Source organism: Chanos chanos, chromosome 8 (assembly GCF_902362185.1).
Source record: "Chanos chanos chromosome 8, fChaCha1.1, whole genome shotgun sequence".
Lineage (NCBI taxonomy): Eukaryota > Metazoa > Chordata > Actinopteri > Gonorynchiformes > Chanidae > Chanos > Chanos chanos.
Genome location: NC_044502.1, coordinates 28,369,760 through 28,389,305, shown reverse-complemented (window position 1 = coordinate 28,389,305; position 19,546 = coordinate 28,369,760). Strand labels below are relative to the sequence as shown.

Genomic DNA, 19,546 nt, shown 5'->3' with positions numbered 1-19,546 from the left:
CCAGCTGAAAATTGGACCACTCATCAAGAAGGAACCAGTCAAGTTGTTTGAAAAAGGGAGGTGAAAATTTTAACAGCCTGCCATTATGGCTGTAATGTTTAAGTCTGATCATTCCGGAGGCTGATTTAAGATGCTTAACCCCATTATGGTGTTAATGAAAGCAGCCTGGAATCATTGTAGCAGTTTGCTTGACATTGTTAACTCGCAGTATTGGAACATGCTGGTGTTTGCACCATAGAGTGCACCTGGATGTCTGAAAAGACTTTGTATATCCACAACCCCACCATGCTGAGCAGTAATCAAAGTCAGAATCTCCCCATAGCATAACAGATCTACCACCTTGTTCAGCATCTGGAGACCAGGGTTTAAAACTTCCTCACAATATAAATTCAGTTTTAGGAAAGGCTGACACTGGTTTCAATTGGTTTCCATGTGTCAGATTTCTTAAGCTCGTATCCCCCCCCCCCCCTTTTTTTTTCCTTTTTAGGCTGTTTTCCTTTGATTTGTTGAGCAGATCCTTATCAGTGTTTGTCAGTGGGTTTTAACTGGAAACAACTGCTCTCATCCCCGGTGTCCTGTTTCTTTATTTGGTGTTGAGTTTCTAGACATTGTGTGCTGCGTTGCCCTTGACATGTTAATTTTGCCATGTCTGTAGGTGATGTATTTGTGGTTTTGGCAGCAAGCATGTGACAAATTTAAAAATCTGTTAAGATCTCTGAAATTTAAAAATTCACATATTGAAGTTAGTCGTTTTAAGGAGGAAAAAAACAACAAAATTGGGCAAAATTCTTCAACCAAAAAAAAAGACAAAGTTATTAGTATTAAACACTCTGTAATGATGATGTAGGAGCTTCAACATACCAGTCCTTTCTTGTGTTTCCATTACATTGGCTACCTCCTGAAGTCTCATGCACAGCACAGGATTTTTAATGTTAATTAGATTCAGAAACTTGAAGACATACTCGAATGTAAATTTAATATAAAATAAGATTTTTCTCAAGAGCTGATGGACCTCTGAGAAGTATGCCTTGTAACATAAGTTTCACTGCAAGTTTTACATAATCCCGAATGTAAAGCTGCATATCCCGATGCTTCACCAGTAGCCAGGCCATAAATGTGTAATTGAAGAAGCGGTAGAGCTACTGGGGACGCGTCTTTGAATGTGCAGTTTTTCCCCTGCCAAACTCTTTTTTTTTTACAGCACTGATTTAAAAGTCTGTTGAATCAAGTTATTTCTTACTCCTACACCCTCACTATGTAGGCCCGCCCATGACCTTTTTAGTGAGGAATTCATGACCATAGGTTGCTTATACATATTGGGCTGTCACGTGAGCTCTTTCGACCCGGGGTAGGCGCACCGGTAGCCAGTGCTTCGAGAGGTGGGAGCAGCGACTGTAGGCAGGGAATCGGAGTCGAGGCTCTGCCTTCCCTCCAGCATTGACAGTGTCTCAGGACCCGCACGGGATTCAGAATTAACGACACAGCTTTTATGTTGAATTGAAAGGTACATATACTTGTCATAAGGTTAACGGGATTCTAGCATCCCAGAGGAGTCGGCAAAATGACCACAATCGAGACGCAAGTGCAATATCACAGCACCTACATGACGACGGAGGAGTACATGACCCAAGAAGAAGACTGGGACCGGGACCTGTTGCTGGACCCTGCATGGGAAAAACAACAGCGTAAGGTAAAGAGAGAAGTACTTTTTTTTTATTATTGTGCGCGCACTGCGCTGCGCTCTCCGCAATTAAACACTTTTGCGCAAGCCTTACCTAATGAATGCACGTTCAGCTTTTCGCAGCGTCCTGCAACTGAAGTCAAAATGAACAAGAAAACGCAACGAATGACCTGTTATATCACGATATTTTCCACGCGATATCGTTGGGGTTAAGTATTTACAAGCCACATTGATTAAGTCCACATTTCATGTTCAAATTAAGAATGAATGAGGTCCACTGACATGGCGCAAAATAATTCGGGGCAGCGACGTAGGGATGGTTTCTGTGTCCAACTTCTGCTGATATGTCACCACTCTAAGAAATGCGCGTGTAACTATACATAACAGTGAAGGATTCATTTCATTGATCAACTAATTAGTAATTTCATGTATTCGTTGCTGAGTGTGTCTTGGAACGAGGGTTGCATACTTAAGCAAAGGCCAGTCAAGTATAAATGAATTCTCTGGCACAGCCGTTTGCTTGTTGCCCTGGGTACACGTTCTCTCACAAAAGATTAGTTGAATTTGAAAAAATTAAGGTATTTCGGCCTACTAGCTAAACAGCTTGTCAGTCTGTTATATTTATAGCCGAAGTAATTTTCTGGCTAATGTGATTATACTGTTATGGTCCACTGAGGCCAGCTGTGCTTGTAATGGGTGACAAGGGCAATAACTTTTCCAGAAATGCTGAATCCAACTGAGTGAAGGGACATGAAGAAGAAGAAGACGAGTGTGTGAGTGTGGACTTATGGAGTGAAGGAAGTGTACAAGCATTCTGTGTCCTGGTTCTCCAAATAGACCCGGAGACTAAAAATATGGACTGGGTCCCATTCTACCAACCTGCCCTTTCAACCCACAAACTGATCATTATTGGCAGACAGCAGTTTCATAAGAAATCACTGTAAGAAATCAGCAAAGATGAACTCATTTTAATTAGTTGGAAAAAGAGGATTTTCTGTACTTTGTAAGATTTTCTGACTCTCAGATCTCTCCCCGTCACGTGTTTTCTGTGAGATGCATACTGTGATCACAAAATATGACACAGCAGTTTTAACACAGAATTGCCTATCTGAAAGTATAATCAGAAGTTGCAGGATAAATAAGTTAATGTAAAAACGGATTTGGTTCTTTCTGAACATGTTATTTTCATTATAGCATTATTGAGTTTGGAATCTGTCGTGGCACCATGGCCCGTAACAGGAACATGTTTTAGAGAATACTCTTAATAGGCCCTCAAAATAAATGGACTGAGCTCTTTGGCACAAATAAATAAGAAAACTTGAGAAATTCTCAGATTTGGGGTTTAACATCCAGTGATCCATTTCTCATCATGGTGATTAATGTTGACTCCATTATTAATGTTGCCTAAACGCATGATTTTTGCATGACGCGTCGGCTATTTTTATTGACCTAAGGTAACTGGATTTGATATTGAAACTTAGAAATGGATGATTTTGTTTGAAACAGTGGGTCAACCATTGAAAAGCCAATGACTTGACAATTTTTTTTTTTTCTCAGAGTAGAGTTCAAACCGCCAGTCTTGCAGATGAACGAGTGCATAGCTAGTGGATTAGCGCCACATGTTCTGTGCACTGTATCTAATGATACGCATTAACACCTCAACACATGTGTGTCGGGTTACGCCCTCTCCTTTCCTGCTGTCACTTCAACTCTGGCTTAAGCTAATTTCATTTCATTTTCACGGCCATTTAACTGTATCTATACAGGGATGAGATAAACTGTGCAAAGTATCACACCTATAGTGTTTGGTAATCTCTGAAACAAATTAAGCACCTTTCTTTCAAATTTGTTTGAATATTTAGACTCTAAGAGAATACTACCAGTTTTCTTACGACTGCAAATCTACATTGCAAATCATAGTTGCACTGTAATAGCAAGCAATTCTATGAAGTTAAATTAAAAAAAAAAAAATCCAAGGACCTCTTTATGTAACACATGTGACTTTTGTTTTGTGTAACTGAATAACGTGTTAATGCTTGATAAGCTTATAAAGTTGATGTGGATTACAGGATCAGGGGGCTGCAGAAGCTCACTCGCTCTCTCGCTCTCTCTCTCTCTCTCTCTTGTCACCTTGGTTTTGAACCACCTGTCAGTTCTCTGTCATGTTGTCTTCGTAATTTGAAAAGCTGCCTACAGCTGCGGTGGAAGGTTCCTGACCGGAGCACCATTACCAGTACACAAATGTCCCACTGAAAATAAAATATTCAAGGAGTATTAAAAGGCATGCAGAGAGACCACTTAATGATGTGTTTTTTTGTGAATACAGTGTAACCAACATGCCACTGTCCGACGGTAACTTCTCAGTTTCAACTGTGCCTACTATTTCCCTTAAAAAAAAAAATTGAAGATAGTATTACATTTTTTTCTGCCAAAGTGCATTGACGACATTTATTAAAGTTATTAAAACTGTGTAGCCTCTTGAAAAGTGACCCCCCCCCCTACTCCCCACAGGTCACATGTGGATTTCTTACTATGCCCGTGGCAGTTTAAAAAGTCTGCACCTCTGACTCTGAGTGAATGCCATCTATGCATTTTAGAAGGCACTCATCCAATTACATCCTGCATCAGCTACAGGCAAAAATGTCACTCCCAGCGCTCAAACACTCTAACGTGGAGGACTACGATATTATTCGAGTGTGTCGCACTTAATTCTGGTATTTCAAATCACGTGTTGATTCCCCAGAAAGGATTAAGTATCAACTCTGCAGTGTAATCCAATGCTAAATTATTTAATCACTGAAGGAGTTACACCGACTGTGAAAGTAAGATCCAACAATGTATCAGGCACTGGAAACCACGACAATATATATTTTAGGCTGGTTGAAATCTGTTTTAACATTCATCTCACAGTGGTTTGGATAAAACCCTTGACACATTTGCATCATCAGTGTAAATTAGTATACTCTGACAATTTTATTTCTCGTTGGACTCTTTTTCTCAGTCCGCATTAAATAAAACAACATGTAAACTAATAATAGACCATTTCTTGACGCACTCCTGAGAATGGTCTTTCGACTGTTCAACACACCATCCTAGCCTTTTATTGATATTGTGGTAAGACTGATCAGCTAGACTAAGGGACGTTTTGAAAGGAAGAGAATCTGGGAAAGGTGAGGGTGAAGGCCTAAGTGCTAGGTGTGTGCACCCGCACACATGCACACACAGAGGCCACGAGGGGGAGGGGGAGGGGGAGGGGGGGGTGTGGAGCAGGGGGTGTGGAGCTTGAGAAAGTCACGGGTATGATCAGATGGCAGTTACTATTCCAGAAGAGGTGTCCTTGTAGGGGAGATTCTATAAACTGCCCAATGTAAGTAAAAGGGTTTGAGGAACGGAGGAGGGGAGGTCCTATTGGCATCAGGGGCTAAGGCGCACAGGTATTTTTCATCTGCGTGATCTAAGATACGTTAGAGTAGAGACTGTTCTGATAAAGTCCCCCAAAACCACAGCAAAGATGTTAGGGGACAGATAATAAATATATGTTGAGAGATATGATAAGAGACCAGTAATTAAAGATAATTAACTGTCTGCTTGTGTAAGGCATTATCCAGTATAATCACCACACTGTGAAGGAATTTTAAGTCCACATTAGAAGGCAGCTTTCCTCGGATGAACACATAATGAAACAGTGTGGCCAAACCGAATGGTCTGCAGTTTCCCATTCTCCACAATTCTGTGATTCCCACACAAGTTTAGGATGTCAAACACAATGACTGTAAGAGATTAGAGAACCTTGACAGTAGCAAGGAAAACTGAACATCCCTGTCATTTTCTCTTTTTTTAATCAGTGTGGTGTTTCTTATTTTTGCAGAATTCATATTCTGACATCAGAGTCAAAAATCTTAAGTTTTCACAGCCTGGTGACATCATAGAGATGTTAATGTCACAGAGGTTTCATTTAAGGCAATATATAATAAAGAGTCTGGCATCACTAATAAAAAAAAATATTCAGGCACCATATTCCTCTTCAGTTGATTGTCTATATTGGAGTGACCTTTCCAGATGATTGGTTGAATCCACATAGATGGACAGGGCTTCTTTGTTGAGGTATTGGTAGAGCATGATTGAGCATTGGCTGTGCTACCATGGAGTATCATATTGAGAGAGAGAGAGAGAGAGAGAGACCTGACACTGGATTCCCCAATCTTAAAATAAGGCAGGTGCTGTAAATTCTCACTGCCTTATTTTACCAGTTTTGTCTTCCAGACTCATCAATCACTCTGATGGAGCCCATGTGTGACGCAGATTCCCCCCCCCCCCCCCCCCCCTTCACACAACTACTATTACTTTTTCTTTTATTATTTAATTATTCTGAGTGTAGAATAACTCATTGTTACCTCAGTTGTGTCATTCGTCCTCTGACCTACCCGGGCTCATTTGGGTTTCTATGGTCATTAGCCTGTTTTCTGAGCTGTAGCATTTTTTTTTTACCTTGCATTTTTTTAAAAGAGATACTTCAGGGTTATGCTGCAGGGTTATGCTACATTTGGTTTCAGTACAGTTGGATATGTTTGGAATAACAGTTGCAAAAAGTTTGATACATAGAGCTGAGAACATACTTAAATGTAGAAACAGCTTCATCGATTTGGTTAACGTCTGTTCACCAGTATTCAGGTAACTTGAGTGCAAACTGAACATGTGAACCAAATGATTACACTTTAAATGATCGGGGTATTTGGTGTGGAGCATGCTGCTCATGTTGTGAGAACAGGAAGTGAGTCTTATGAACAGATTTGCTTCTTATGAAGTGCTTAAGAACATGTAGAATCAGATACACGACGACTAGCAACTCATCAATGCTTTTGTCATGTTTCAGTCGCAGGCCATTTTTATTTATCTGTTTGTTTATTTATTTATTTAGCTCCAGCGAACAGTTCCAGCATGTGCTAAATGCTTTTGTGAGTCCAGTCTTTAATTTGCTTTCATGACATAACCACACATAAACAAAATTGTTGTGCCTCGCCAAACCGGCTGTCATCACCAGTGTCGACGTCTTTCCTCGGCTCTTTAAATATACCGGTTGGATACATTACAAACGGGGAGTGAGGTTGGCAGTCAGTTCCTCCAAAGCATGACTGGTGGAGCTCTCCTTTGGTTCATTTCTGTGCTGAGTCAAATGAACCGGCTCATCATTAACTCATTAAGTCTCAGACGAAGACATGACATACTCGCTGTAATGTGATAGTTCATAAATATATGGACAGTAGCTGTGTGAATGGTGATAGTGGACAATAAAGGATAAAGTTTTTATCGGACAGGACTCTTCCTCCTTTCTTTTGTTTTTTAAGGCGATATGATGGTGGTGGACTGTTAATACGCTTTAACACATCATGTGTTCTTTTGTTTTTGTTTTTCTTTTTTTTTTTAAACATAATCTGAGTTTGAGTCTTGTTTAGTCTCACATGGATGTTAAGATGGTTTGGCCAAGTTGGGGATCAACAAGGTCACTAATGACGTTTTCATCAAAAAAGATTGGCCTGTAAAACACACCCTACATTACCTCATAGGTGAGCAGGTCTTTTAATAACTTCATTGCCAAATGCTCAAGTTTAGGAAAAATGATAGTACTAGTAATTCTTTGATAGTACTACAGAGATTTTTTTTGCAACGATTATTTTTATTTTAGGAAAAGTTTAAACTGAAACTGAAAAGCTTTAATCATTGTGTTCACTAATTTTTGATCTTCTGCTGATTTATTTTTGTCCGAGTGGGTAAACATAGCATAGCTCATATGTACAGAGCCAAATTTGGTACTGTGATCGATTACATCATAATGATTACCTCACTGAGTTTGGTACCTATGGTTATCAATCTATAAGTCCTTAAACACTCTTATTATATACTGATTTCAGGATTCATTCTTAAAGCAAAAGGAGATTCCTCAGTTTTGTTTATGACTCCATATTGGGCATATGTCCTCTTATACTTATGATCCATACTTAAAGAAGAAAGCAACTTTATCTTCAGATCTGTGCATAACCACTGCTTGCAGCTTACATGTACGTTTATATATATATATATATATATATATATATATATATATATATATATATATATATATATATATTTGTATGTTTGGCTGAGTGTGTTTGTAGGAGCTGTTTGGCGTATGTTTGAGTTTTGTGAGACTTGTCATGTCTCATCTATCAAAACTTTCAGGTTACTGCTAGCCCTCTTTCAATGTGTAGCATTACATATTCTTTGTCTTTGATAATGAATGGAACACAGGAGAAGGCAAATTTGTGGCCAGCTGTTCTGCAAAGGGGGCACCCAGCGCACGCCTGTGTGGAGGTGCTAATCCCTGCTGAGATCCTGAGAGGGTGGAGCAAGGGTCAGTATTCCCACAGAGAGGAACCACTGTCTCAGTTCATGCCCCCCTCACGCCCCGGCTCCGTGGGCCTTCCTTTTACGCTGCCGTTTGACGTCTGACAGTTTAGCTATGACACACATTTGGTTGTGCTTCGGTTTTCTTCGAGACACACTGGTGTCAGTCGATGATAGCGTTTATACAGAAGAATTAGCGTTGATCACTTTCATATTGCTCGCCACTCTTTGTCCCCTGTTCTGATGGTAATGGCGTGGATAGTAAGGAGCATCAGTGTTATTTGTGTGCTCCATTAATTCTTTAATGAGTGACTGTCTTCTCCTGGCCCCCTCTAGTCCCCTCTGGTCAACAGAGAAGTGATATGAGCCCAGTCATAACAGTTCGTGACAGATTGATCTTTGCATATTGGATGCTTTTTCTTTTTTTTTTTCTTGACTTAGCTCTAGTGAAGAAGACATGGAAAATTCATATTTCTCAAATGGACATAATTCACAGGGTTAGGATTCAGCTTCAAACCATTGTATGTGGTGACTGCTCATTGCTGTGCAGTCAAAAGGACTCTCTTTGGCAAAATGGGTATAAAACCATCTATTCATTAAGCCAGTATGTAAGGTTTTTGTCTATTTATTTTTCAAAAAACCCTTTGGTTGAGTTAGACTCTTTCTGCTGCATGATCCAACTCTCACACTCCAGACATTTTTTCCCCCTCTTGCTGTAGTAAGTGCTTGTTCGTGGAATGTTGTTCTCTCAGCTGTTTGTCGGTGTCCCATAGCCACCCAATATAGACTCCCTCACCCTGTCCTCCTCCTCTCTTTCTCCCCTCTGTGCCCCCCACCCCAGGGGAGATGGGAGGGGTGGGGGGGGTCGTGCTCTATATTTGGTCATTGCTGGCAGTATGGAGTGATTTGAGGGTGGGACACCTGCTGCTGAGGAGTCTCCTCTTCCAGGCTTACATCAAATTACATTGAGCCTGAGGCCTCTAAAATTCACCTTTCTTTCACTCTTGTTTCCTACCTCATATGCAGAGCCGTGGTTAAAACATCAGTCTACTGAAACACTGTTCAAACCTTGTTCTAACCTTGCTCAGTCATGAAACAATGACTGCACACATGCACACACACGCACACACACACACACACACACACACACACACACATACACACACACGCATGCACACGGATTCAGCTTTCTCATTTTCTCGTCATTTGTCTCTTCTGCATTATTTTCAGCAAACTAAAAACATTAAAATTTTTAATGTGCCAATAAGGAACGCTCAAAATATATTTTTTTCCATATCCCAGTAGTTCGGTCATTATCACTAGAGTATACAATAATTAATAATCAGAACCGTTAAACAGTCCTCAGGTTTTAAAAACAAAAGATCCTTTTGTCTGGGAGAATGAAATATGTTCCTGATTAGTGAGAGTGCTCCTCACAAACTTAATGACCTCTACTCAACAGAAAGCCAATACTGGAAATATGGTATAGGTACACGATGCTGTTCCATGTTTCCTATTTACAGTACGTGTAATTACACTGAGTGAAGACGTACTATATTTAGTTGTGTAGTTAATATGTATTTGCACCAGTAAGATAGACAGTGTAAACTGACACTGGAAATGACATAAAGACATGTTTTAATATTAGTATTTATCTGAAAAATGTTGAAACCTTTGAGAGCAATGATTATAATGTAGAGATTTAACTCTGAAGGGAGTATAACGTCAATGACTGATGTGCATAGTGATGTAGATGAGCTGTGTGTCTGAGAGAAAACGAACTGGTAAATTGGTATTAACTTCATCATTGGCCCTTTCTCTCTTTCCCAGACCTTCACTGCCTGGTGTAACTCTCACCTGCGTAAGGCAGGAACGCAGATTGAGAACATTGAGGAAGATTTCAGGAATGGACTCAAACTCATGCTCCTACTGGAGGTCATCTCAGGTTGGTTATGCCAAACATAATATATATGTTAGTGTGTGTGTATGTATGTATGTGTGTGTGTGTGTGTGTGTGTGTGTATATATATATACACACACACACACATAAATATATGTGTGTTGATAGATAGATAGATAGATAGATAGATAGATAGATAGATAGATAGATAGATAGATAGATAGATAGATAGATAGATAGATAGATAGATAGATAGATAGATAGATAGATATAGATATAGATATAGATACACATACATATATTGTGTGTGTGTGAGTGTGGATATGTGCATTCTTGTATATCTACCAAGGAACTTGGAAAAAAGTAATAATGCCTTAAACTAGCCTGTAAAAAAACTGATAATGCCTTAAACTAGCCTGTAAAAAAGCTGATAATGCCTTAAACTAGCCTGTAAAAAAACTGATAATGCCTTAAACTAGCCTGTAAAAAATGATAATGTCTTAAACTAGCCTGTAAAAAACTGATAATGTCTTAAACTAGCCTGTAAAAAAAACGATAATGGCTTAAACTACCCTGTAAGGCTGATTCAGATCCTCTCTGTCCAGGAGCAATTTTTAGAATCAATTTTTCACTATCTCCAAACCTCCTAAATACTGTTTCAATTGTAATTCCTTTCTGGTTTTGACTAAATCATGTTTATTCATTATCAGGTGGGTATAATTTTCCGTCTTGTTCATGTGAATGTGTGTTTGTGCAGGTGAGCGACTCCCAAAGCCCGACAAAGGCAAAATGCGCTTCCATAAGATAGCCAACGTGAACAAAGCCCTGGACTTCATCTGCAGTAAAGGAGTCAAACTGGTGTCCATTGGTGCTGAGGGTGAGTCTGACAAGTGTTCCTGTCATTCTGTCTGCTCTCTGCTCCCCTCCTCCTTTATACATACACACGCACGCACACACACACACGCACACACACACACACACACACACACACACACACACACACACACACACATATATATATATATATATATATATATATATATATATATATATATATATATATATATATATATATATGTACACACACACATATAGATATAGATATAGATATGTGTGTGTGTGTGTGTATTTATCTCTCTCTCTCTCTCTCTCTCTCTCTCCCTCTATATATATATATATATATATATAGTTAGATAGATACACACACACACACATGCACACACATACACACCATATAAATTTATGGAGTGTCAAAGTAAACTCATGCATTTCATCAGCACATTGTGTAATGCATTAATGTAACTAAAATAAAATGCATAATACGACACATTTGTAAGTGTCTTTCACTTTGGACCACTTCATATATGTTCTCTGTGGTTGCACTAGTTACCAACATGACCATTCAGTTTGCGCTGAAGCGGCAGTGGGGACGGACACACTGATAAATGAAAAGTTCATTTAATTTGTCTCTTTTGTTTAATCCAAAACTCCTTGACATTTTACTTCTCACCTCATCTTTAAAGTTTCATTTACAAGCAGAGCATTCATTTGATGATCCTAGTGACAAATCAAAACCTTACACAGCATGACAGGCGACTCTGTGTAAATGTTGGTCCCAGAGGCAAACGGATGGTTTAAAAAAAGCATCTGCGGCAGATTATTTCCTCTTCCTCTTTTGAGTTAATGCATGTATGACTGCTACATCCTACCATAACATTCAGTACAAAGAAACGTCTGAAAATCTGTAATTACAGTTAGACCTTTTTTCTCTGATTGAGTTAAGGAATTATTAAGGTGAATTCCAAAAAAAAAGCAGATCATTTGATTCCCCACACATATGTGTAAATATGTATATGTAATGTATGTGTATATATGTGTCTCATATGTATATGTATATTTGTTCATTTCCCATGCTCATGCATTGCAGAGATTGTTGATGGCAATGTGAAGATGACCTTGGGAATGATTTGGACAATCATCTTGCGTTTTGCCATCCAGGACATCTCTGTGGAGGGTGAGGCAGTAAAACACTTCATCTTGTGCAGACACAGACCAACCTGCATTTGTAACAAATATATCATATCTCACTAAAACCTCTCTGTTTGGAGTTTTGGAGTGTGTATTCATGCCACAACACAAAAGACTTGTTTTTCTTTTTCCCTGAATGAACACAGAGTTTAAAACATGTGTGTAGAATGGCTGTTTATTTTTTTCCAAATAATAAGCAGAATATCTTTTGAGTGTTTTTATTGTTTTTAAAGATCTTGACTGATCATTAATATGGTTTAATGTTCCCATTCTCCCCTCAGAGACATCTGCTAAGGAGGGCTTGCTGCTGTGGTGCCAGAGGAAGACTGCCCCCTACAGGAATGTTAATGTGCAGAACTTCCACATCAGGTGAGTGATGCTTTTCCCTACAGAACACCCAAAGCCTTGCTGGGCAGCCCATTTTCAGTGTAGCCCTTTGCTAACACAGCTCATTCAACTAATTAAGTTTGTGTTGATTCGCAGTCATGTCAGATGCATTAGTGAGGGGTTAGAGCAAAGAATTTCTGTTAAGTGGGTCGTCTGACATGGATTTGAAAAACACTTGTTTGGAAATATTAAATATTTTCACACCAAAGTGGTTTAAAAGTCCTTTCTCTTCCTGTTTGTGCATTCACTCTTGTTCTCTTTGTGTATCTCCGCACTCTGTTATGACTGGTCTACGCTGTCATCATTCAGTGCTTTCCTTGTCTCTTTTCACTTCTTCTTTGCAATCTCATAAGCCCATCTCATACTCTCTCTTTCTCTTTCGCTCATTCACCTGGTTTGTGTCGCAGTTGGAAGGACGGCTTGGCTCTGTGTGCCCTCATTCATAGACACAGACCTGACCTCATTGACTACTCCAAACTGCGCAAGGTGCTCTGTCCTTTTTCACCTGACTGTGTTTTACTCTTATTCACCCTCTTACTCACCCTGCATCTTCACTCATTTCTCCTACACTTTCAGCGGTGCTGTTTTTTTTAATCATAGCTTTCTGACTTGCTCTCATTCTTGAGTGTGGGATTTGCCTTTAGAGTCAGTCTCTGAAAATGCCAGCCTTTACGTCACAGAGAAATCAATCGCATTATCATAAAAAACAGGATTATTTTGTTTGTTGTTTATGAGATGTTTATAAAAATCCAGGTGCGTGACTCATAAACATCTCATTAAAGCACTGAAGATTTAGAAACTGCCAAGAGCGTTTCTCAGTGACTCATGGTTTCATTTGTTTATTTATTTATTTGTTTATTTTATGTCATAAAGAGAAAACATGGCAAAATAATGGAGTGTGTTTTTTTAAAAAATGCAGTGAAAGATATTCTGTATCATTACGTTGACAGCATCCCTTAAAAGAAATAGCTTTTAGTCAATTAGTATTTTAGAGCCTTGGTGTAGTCTCTGAGAGAAGCTTTCTCTCTATTTCTAATTGAGTTTTTGTTTTCATACTTGTAGGATGACCCTATTGGAAACCTCAACATTGCCTTTGAAGTGGCAGAGAAATTCCTCGACATCCCGAGAATGCTTGACGCTGAAGGTAAACACATTCAGTGCAAACTCCGATTTAGTTTGCTCCAATTCAATTTCATGTCAGTGACTTGACTGAATAAACTCTTAACACCCAAAATAACATTAATTATGCCCCCCCCTCCTTCCCCCTCCCCAGACATCGTGAACACTCCCAAGCCAGATGAAAAAGCCATAATGACCTATGTGTCCTGCTTCTACCATGCCTTCGCTGGGGCAGAGCAAGTAAGCGAAACGCTAGGCTAACAGGTGGTCGCCAGTAAAACTTGACTTTGCAAATATCTTTGATTTGTTTTGCACTGCGTAACTCCATGTCTTCTTTTATCAGGCTGAGACAGCAGCTAACAGGATCTGCAAAGTGCTGGCCGTCAATCAGGAGAATGAGAAGCTGATGGAGGAATACGAGAAACTCGCCAGCGAGGTTAGAACACTGTTCCTTGGTTTTTGAATTTGTTGTTATTGTTGTTGTTTTTTTGTTTTTTTTTTGAGTTTTGACTTGGCTCAATAAAGAAATCATTATATAAATTATATTTTGTCAGGGTCATTAAAAAAAAAAAAAAATCTTTGTATCGTTCTCTTGGTGTGTTCACGAGCAACCTCTCTGATCCACAGTTACTTGAATGGATCCGCAGAACCATTCCCTGGCTGGAGAATCGTGTCGCAGAGCAGACTATGAATGCCATGCAGCAGAAGCTGGAGGACTTCCGTGACTACCGCCGCGTTCACAAGCCGCCCAAGGTTCAGGAGAAGTGCCAGCTGGAGATCAACTTCAACACGCTCCAGACCAAACTGAGACTGAGCAACAGGCCTGCGTTCATGCCCTCTGAGGGCAAGATGGTTTCAGTGGGTTTCTTTCATTTCCTTTTAAATGTTTTACACCACTGTCTTTTTCACTGCTTCCCAGTTCTGGGGATTCACAAGGGCACATGTTTTTTGTACTAGCTCTGCTCCAAAATCTAATTCAACTTATGAGGGTTTTTAGACATAAAGACATAAGAGCACAGGAGCAAAGAGCTTCACCACAGTCATTTTCAATTGCCTTTTGAATCCCTGTCTTCATCCATGTATATATTCATTTACGTGTCTGTGTTATTTAATTATTTATTTGTCTATTTATCTGGAAAAAAAACAGTGAGGTCAATGCCAGTGCTTACTGCTGTATACACTGTCTCATAAGTGTTAGTATTTACTAACATGTTGGTTTCCAATGTATCCTGGTTTCAGTAGGCAGATTGAATTTATTCTTTTTGAAAGACTCTTATCACAGAGCAGCCCCTTAAAATCACAGCCTCTCCTTTCCTCCTCTTTGTGTAGGACATCGCTAATGCCTGGAAGGGCCTGGAACAGGTGGAGAAGGGCTTTGAAGAATGGCTGCTGACAGAGATCCGTCGCCTGGAGAGACTGGACCACCTGGCCGAGAAGTTCAAGCAGAAGTGCTCCTTGCATGAGTCTTGGACCGCAGGTACTTCTGACTCCTTTATACAACTTTAAGAACATCTGAGGGTAAAAGCGTGTAGTGTAAAAGCAGACTCTTCTGCTCCTCTGATGATGGTGCTCCACACAGGGAAGGAGGAGCTGTTGTCTCAGAAGGACTACGAATCGGCCTCCCTGATGGAGATCCGTGCTCTGATGAGGAAGCACGAGGCCTTTGAGAGTGATCTAGCTGCTCACCAGGACAGGGTGGAACAGATTGCTGCTATTGCCCAGGAGCTGAAGTGAGAGAGAAAGAGAGATAGCGAGAGAAAGACTGAGAGGGCGAGAGAGAGAGCGAGAGTGAGAGTGAAAGAGGGTTAAATATCTACAATCTTGGTGTGGTTGTTGTACATTTAAGATCAATTTTTCTGTTCTCACTACCCTCTGTAAAAGCTTGTCTCTAGGCAGGAGATATATTTACTGTTATGCAGATTGGAGATTAGTTTTTCGAACTGGTCATGTAATTAGTCAGCTGTCTGATGCTGTGGGCCATGAAACTAAATCAACACATCTAAAAAAGGATTATGTAGATATGTCCTTACTATTGTAAGTTGTTGATTAACATGAACAAATTTATAAAGTTTCGATATGTAAGATTTATTTTTTAAGATGACCCCACTTAAGGCTTTTGTACTCGGAAGTGAGAAGTTGGAAATGAAAAGATGTGAGAGGTTGGAAATGGACGACTGCCAATAATTACATTACATGATTTTGGCGAGGTGCTGACTCTACTTGCCTACACAGTTAATTTGGGAAATCTGATGGATTAATTTATATCTGTTACTGTGATGTAGTGAGTTGGACTATTTTGATGCCGCCACCATCAATGCTCGCTGTCAGGGCATCTGTGACCAGTGGGACAGCCTTGGCACTCTGACTCAGAAGAGGAGGGAGTCACTGGAGGTACTGTTGTATGGAGAGAGATATTACACAGGGCCTGACACACCCCAACCCCTAGCCACAACAACATTCCATTCAGTTTTGTCAAAATCCTTGTGCTGTGGAGCATCCAGATGTTTCAATATAAAAATATTTGAGAGCATCACAAAAACAGTATCATACATAAAATCTCCCTGATATTCACAGCCTTATTTGCTGAACCAAGACTATGTTCTCCTGATGGAAGACGTTGAATTCAGGTTGGTTTGATGGTGGGGGGGGTAGCTTGAGCCTCCTGTGTATTTTCCCTGCAGCGTGTAGAGAAGCTTTGGGAGACCATTGACCAGTTGTACCTGGAGTTTGCTAAGAGGGCAGCTCCCTTCAACAACTGGATGGATGGAGCCATTGAGGATCTCCAGGATATGTTCATTGTGCACAGCATTGAGGAGATCCAGGTGAGACATAGTCCTAGAACCAAGAAGGGCTTCTCTGTTCACTATGTTTATCTCTGTTCTTTGCTTCTTTGCGTTCATCTCAAAGTTTTCTTTCTTCAGACGTTAAGCTCGCAGTATTCATTACGTCATCTTAACATTCTCTTATTGTTTTATTTTACTCTCTTACTTCCTATCCTTCCCCTCTTCCTTCTCTTCTGTAGAGCTTGATCACAGCCCATGACCAGTTCAAGGCCACTCTGCCTGAGGCCGATAAGGAACGCATGGCCACTATAGGGATCCAGAATGAGATTGTGAAGATCGCTCAGACCTACGGGATCAAGCTGTCAGGCGAGAACCCCTACACTGTCCTCTCCGCCCAGGGCATCGGCAACAAGTGGGAGGCTGTGAGTGAATCTGCTCTAGCAATGCGGTGACTCAGGTTTATTGTCCGTAATCACCTACAGTCCGAGAACTGCAGGTCTAAGATTAAAATAATTGTTTCTGTCAGCTTTCTGTGAATTTTGTCCATGACTTGTGGTCAATTTCTCAAACCGAGCAGTTCAGATAATTGACATGGATTGAGAGTAGCAATAGAAATGTGCAAATGCAAGTGCACTGAAGTGCTAGTATGACAGTGTGCTGAAAATGAACCTGTTGAATTTTTATTCTGCCTCAGCCCTCCTAAGAATGAATCTCCTCCTTTCTGATATCCATTTTTTGAACAGGTGAAGCAGCTGGTGCCACTGCGTGACCAGATGCTGCAGGAGGAGGTTGCCAGGCAGCAGGCCAATGAGAGACTTCGACGACAGTTTGCAGCTCAGGCCAACATCATTGGACCTTGGATCCAGACCAAGATGGAGGTAACTCGTTAACCAACCAATTAAAACCAAATCGCTTGAATTGCTTTAAGCAATCAAAACCACTAAAGTCTGAAAGCATTGAAGCCACCGCTCAGACTTAACTCTGTCTACAGGAGATTAGCCACGTCTCCGTCGACATTGCCGGCTCCCTGGAGGAACAGATGAGCAATCTGAAACAATACGAGCAAAACATCATCAACTATAAATCCAACATCGACAAGCTGGAGGGAGATCACCAGCTCAGCCAGGAGGGACTCATCTTTGACAATAAGCATACCAACTACTCCATGGAGGTACAACTACTCCTTTTGCAGTGATCCAAGTCAGTGACTGCTTCAGTTTTATGCACCAAAAGGACACCCACATGGGAATGTTAACAGTTAACCATTGTGCAGCTAACTGCCAACAAAGAGGAAGTTTAACCGATTAATCTCTTGGTTAATGATTAATTTTTGAAAAACCAAATGAAACTGAAATATGGGGTGTTCTCAGCTGCTGACCTGACACTTAACAGACTACGCATAGGACTGCACCAGAGCAATATGTGAATATGCTGATATTTTAAACAAATTTGTAGTTAAGGGAGCAATTTAGTCTTATGATGCATGGATCTGCTGTAAGCCCTATATGTTCACTCAGTCCTGTGACACATGGATGGGCTGTAAAGTCCATGTTCACTTAACTTCAAAAAAAAAGTGGAAAACAAAATTTGGTTCTGTTGACTATCAGCACAGGTCATTCTTGTCTACATTTTTATTCCAACATTTTTTTTCCCATTTTTATACATCTTGGTGCTCGGTGTTTCTTTGAGTGCTGATTATCACCGGCCTTTGTGACGCCTTTTATCCACTACTCTCTCTGTTCCTCTTTCCTTTCAGCACATCCGTGTGGGCTGGGAGCACCTGCTCACCACTATTGCTCGCACCATTAACGAGGTGGAGAACCAGATCTTAACCCGTGATGCCAAGGGCATCAGCCAGGAACAGCTCAATGAGTTCAGGGCCTCTTTCAACCACTTTGACAGGGTGAGGCCACCCTTCTTAAGAGATTTGTTTTTCTATCACTGTTACATTCTAAGTACATATATCACCCAGTCTCCAGCATTTCAACGATATGATACACTTTCATTGAAATGTTTGACACTGGGTGATAACTTTCAGCATATGTCACGATCATTGAAATGTTCAGCACAGGGTGATAATTTTCAGTGCCAGAGCTTTTAAACGATTTTATTTGCAGAAGAGGAATGGCATGATGGACCCAGATGACTTCCGTGCTTGTCTGATCTCTATGGGCTATGACCTGGTGAGTGGAAAAAATAGAGTAAAATCTCATAGATATAAATCTGAGATGTAAAGGGACATGCTTTTATTTTAAAGTATTTCAAACTTTTACGGAGGGATAAGTCTGAGAGGTCCAGTATTCTGCGTAATGCACTGAATTAAATTTGAGACACAGACAGAGAAAATGCGCCCTCTGGACATAATCCATAAAAGCTTGGAGTGAAAGAAAGATCCTGTTTGCACTCCATCAGTACAGAAGTGTCCCTCTCAATCCCTTCCTCTTTTATTTTCTCTGTCCCCTAGGGAGAAGTTGAATTTGCTCGCATCATGACCCTGGTGGACCCCAACAACACGAGTGTGGTCACCTTCCAGGCCTTCATCGATTTCATGACCAGAGAGACAGCTGAAACTGACACTGCTGAGCAGGTCATGGCCTCCTTCAAGATCCTTGCTTCTGATAAGGTGAATATGATGACTACCTACATATATATATATATATATGTATATATGTGTGTGTGTGTGTGTGTCTTTTGTTTTGGGTTTTTTTTCAAATGATTTTTATTGGGGTTTTAGTACAGAAAGTCTGTTTCTTCTCAGACAAAAACAAGAACAGAAATCTAAAAAAAAGAGGGCTGAATTATTTTTTTTGACTTATCCAACATGTTTGGCAAGGCAGCTCCGTGATTATATGTGACCTTCATACTCTCTCCCGGCAGATGTACATCACAGTGGATGAGCTGAGGCGAGAACTGCCCCCAGAGCAGGCTGAGTACTGCATCAGCCGCATGACCAAGTACATTGGCAGCGACGCACCGCCCGGAGCCCTGGACTACATCTCCTTCTCCAGTGCTCTGTATGGAGAGAGCGACTTGTAGATCCACCCAATCTTGCCCATACAGCACTGTCAGCTCATCCTTTCACCCTTCAACATCCCCCTCCCCACCCCACTAAAAAAAACATGGTCAACTCCAAGAACATCTATCTACAAACATGCTGGATGGCTTTGCTACAATGCCTTGGACTGCTTTTTAATAAGAAGCTCCTTCTGTTCAGTCGCCAGTGCATGTTCAAGTTTAATTAATCTCATTTGCTGTCATCGGTTTGGC

The 19,546-nt window shown here is 40.5% G+C and overlaps 1 protein-coding gene across 3 annotated transcripts; it reads left to right on the top strand.

The window, feature by feature from the left end:
- Nucleotides 1-1,561: 1,561 nt before the first annotated feature.
- Nucleotides 1,562-19,315, top strand: actn3a (actinin alpha 3a). 3 transcript variants are annotated; one of them, XM_030781293.1, is made up of 21 exons: nt 1,562-1,690; nt 9,893-10,007; nt 10,720-10,839; nt 11,890-11,976; nt 12,272-12,359; nt 12,785-12,863; nt 13,440-13,521; nt 13,651-13,736; nt 13,840-13,932; nt 14,124-14,354; nt 14,826-14,973; nt 15,076-15,226; nt 15,779-15,887; nt 16,178-16,318; nt 16,519-16,701; nt 17,023-17,157; nt 17,271-17,450; nt 18,036-18,182; nt 18,397-18,462; nt 18,744-18,902; nt 19,157-19,315. In XM_030781293.1, the coding sequence occupies exons 1-21, from the start codon at nt 1,562-1,564 to the stop codon at nt 19,313-19,315; spliced, it is 2,688 nt and encodes an 895-aa protein (XP_030637153.1). The 3 variants fall into 3 exon arrangements, with proteins under 3 accessions (XP_030637153.1, XP_030637152.1, XP_030637151.1); XM_030781292.1 differs by having other exon boundaries at nt 18,397-18,480; XM_030781291.1 differs by having other exon boundaries at nt 18,036-18,256; nt 18,393-18,462.
- Nucleotides 19,316-19,546: the final 231 nt, after the last annotated feature.

What these genes read in the sequence shown, in the direction of transcription:
- actn3a (XM_030781291.1), top strand. Translation starts at nt 1,562, where the DNA reads ATGACCACAATCGAGACGCAAGTGCAATATCACAGCACCTACATGACG. An exon ending in CCTACTGGAGGTCATCTCAG is followed by an intron (nt 10,008 to 10,719) that starts GTTGGTTATGCC and finishes GTGTTTGTGCAG; the next exon opens with GTGAGCGACTCCCAAAGCCC. An exon ending in TCTCTATGGGCTATGACCTG is followed by an intron (nt 18,463 to 18,743) that starts GTGAGTGGAAAA and finishes TCTGTCCCCTAG; the next exon opens with GGAGAAGTTGAATTTGCTCG.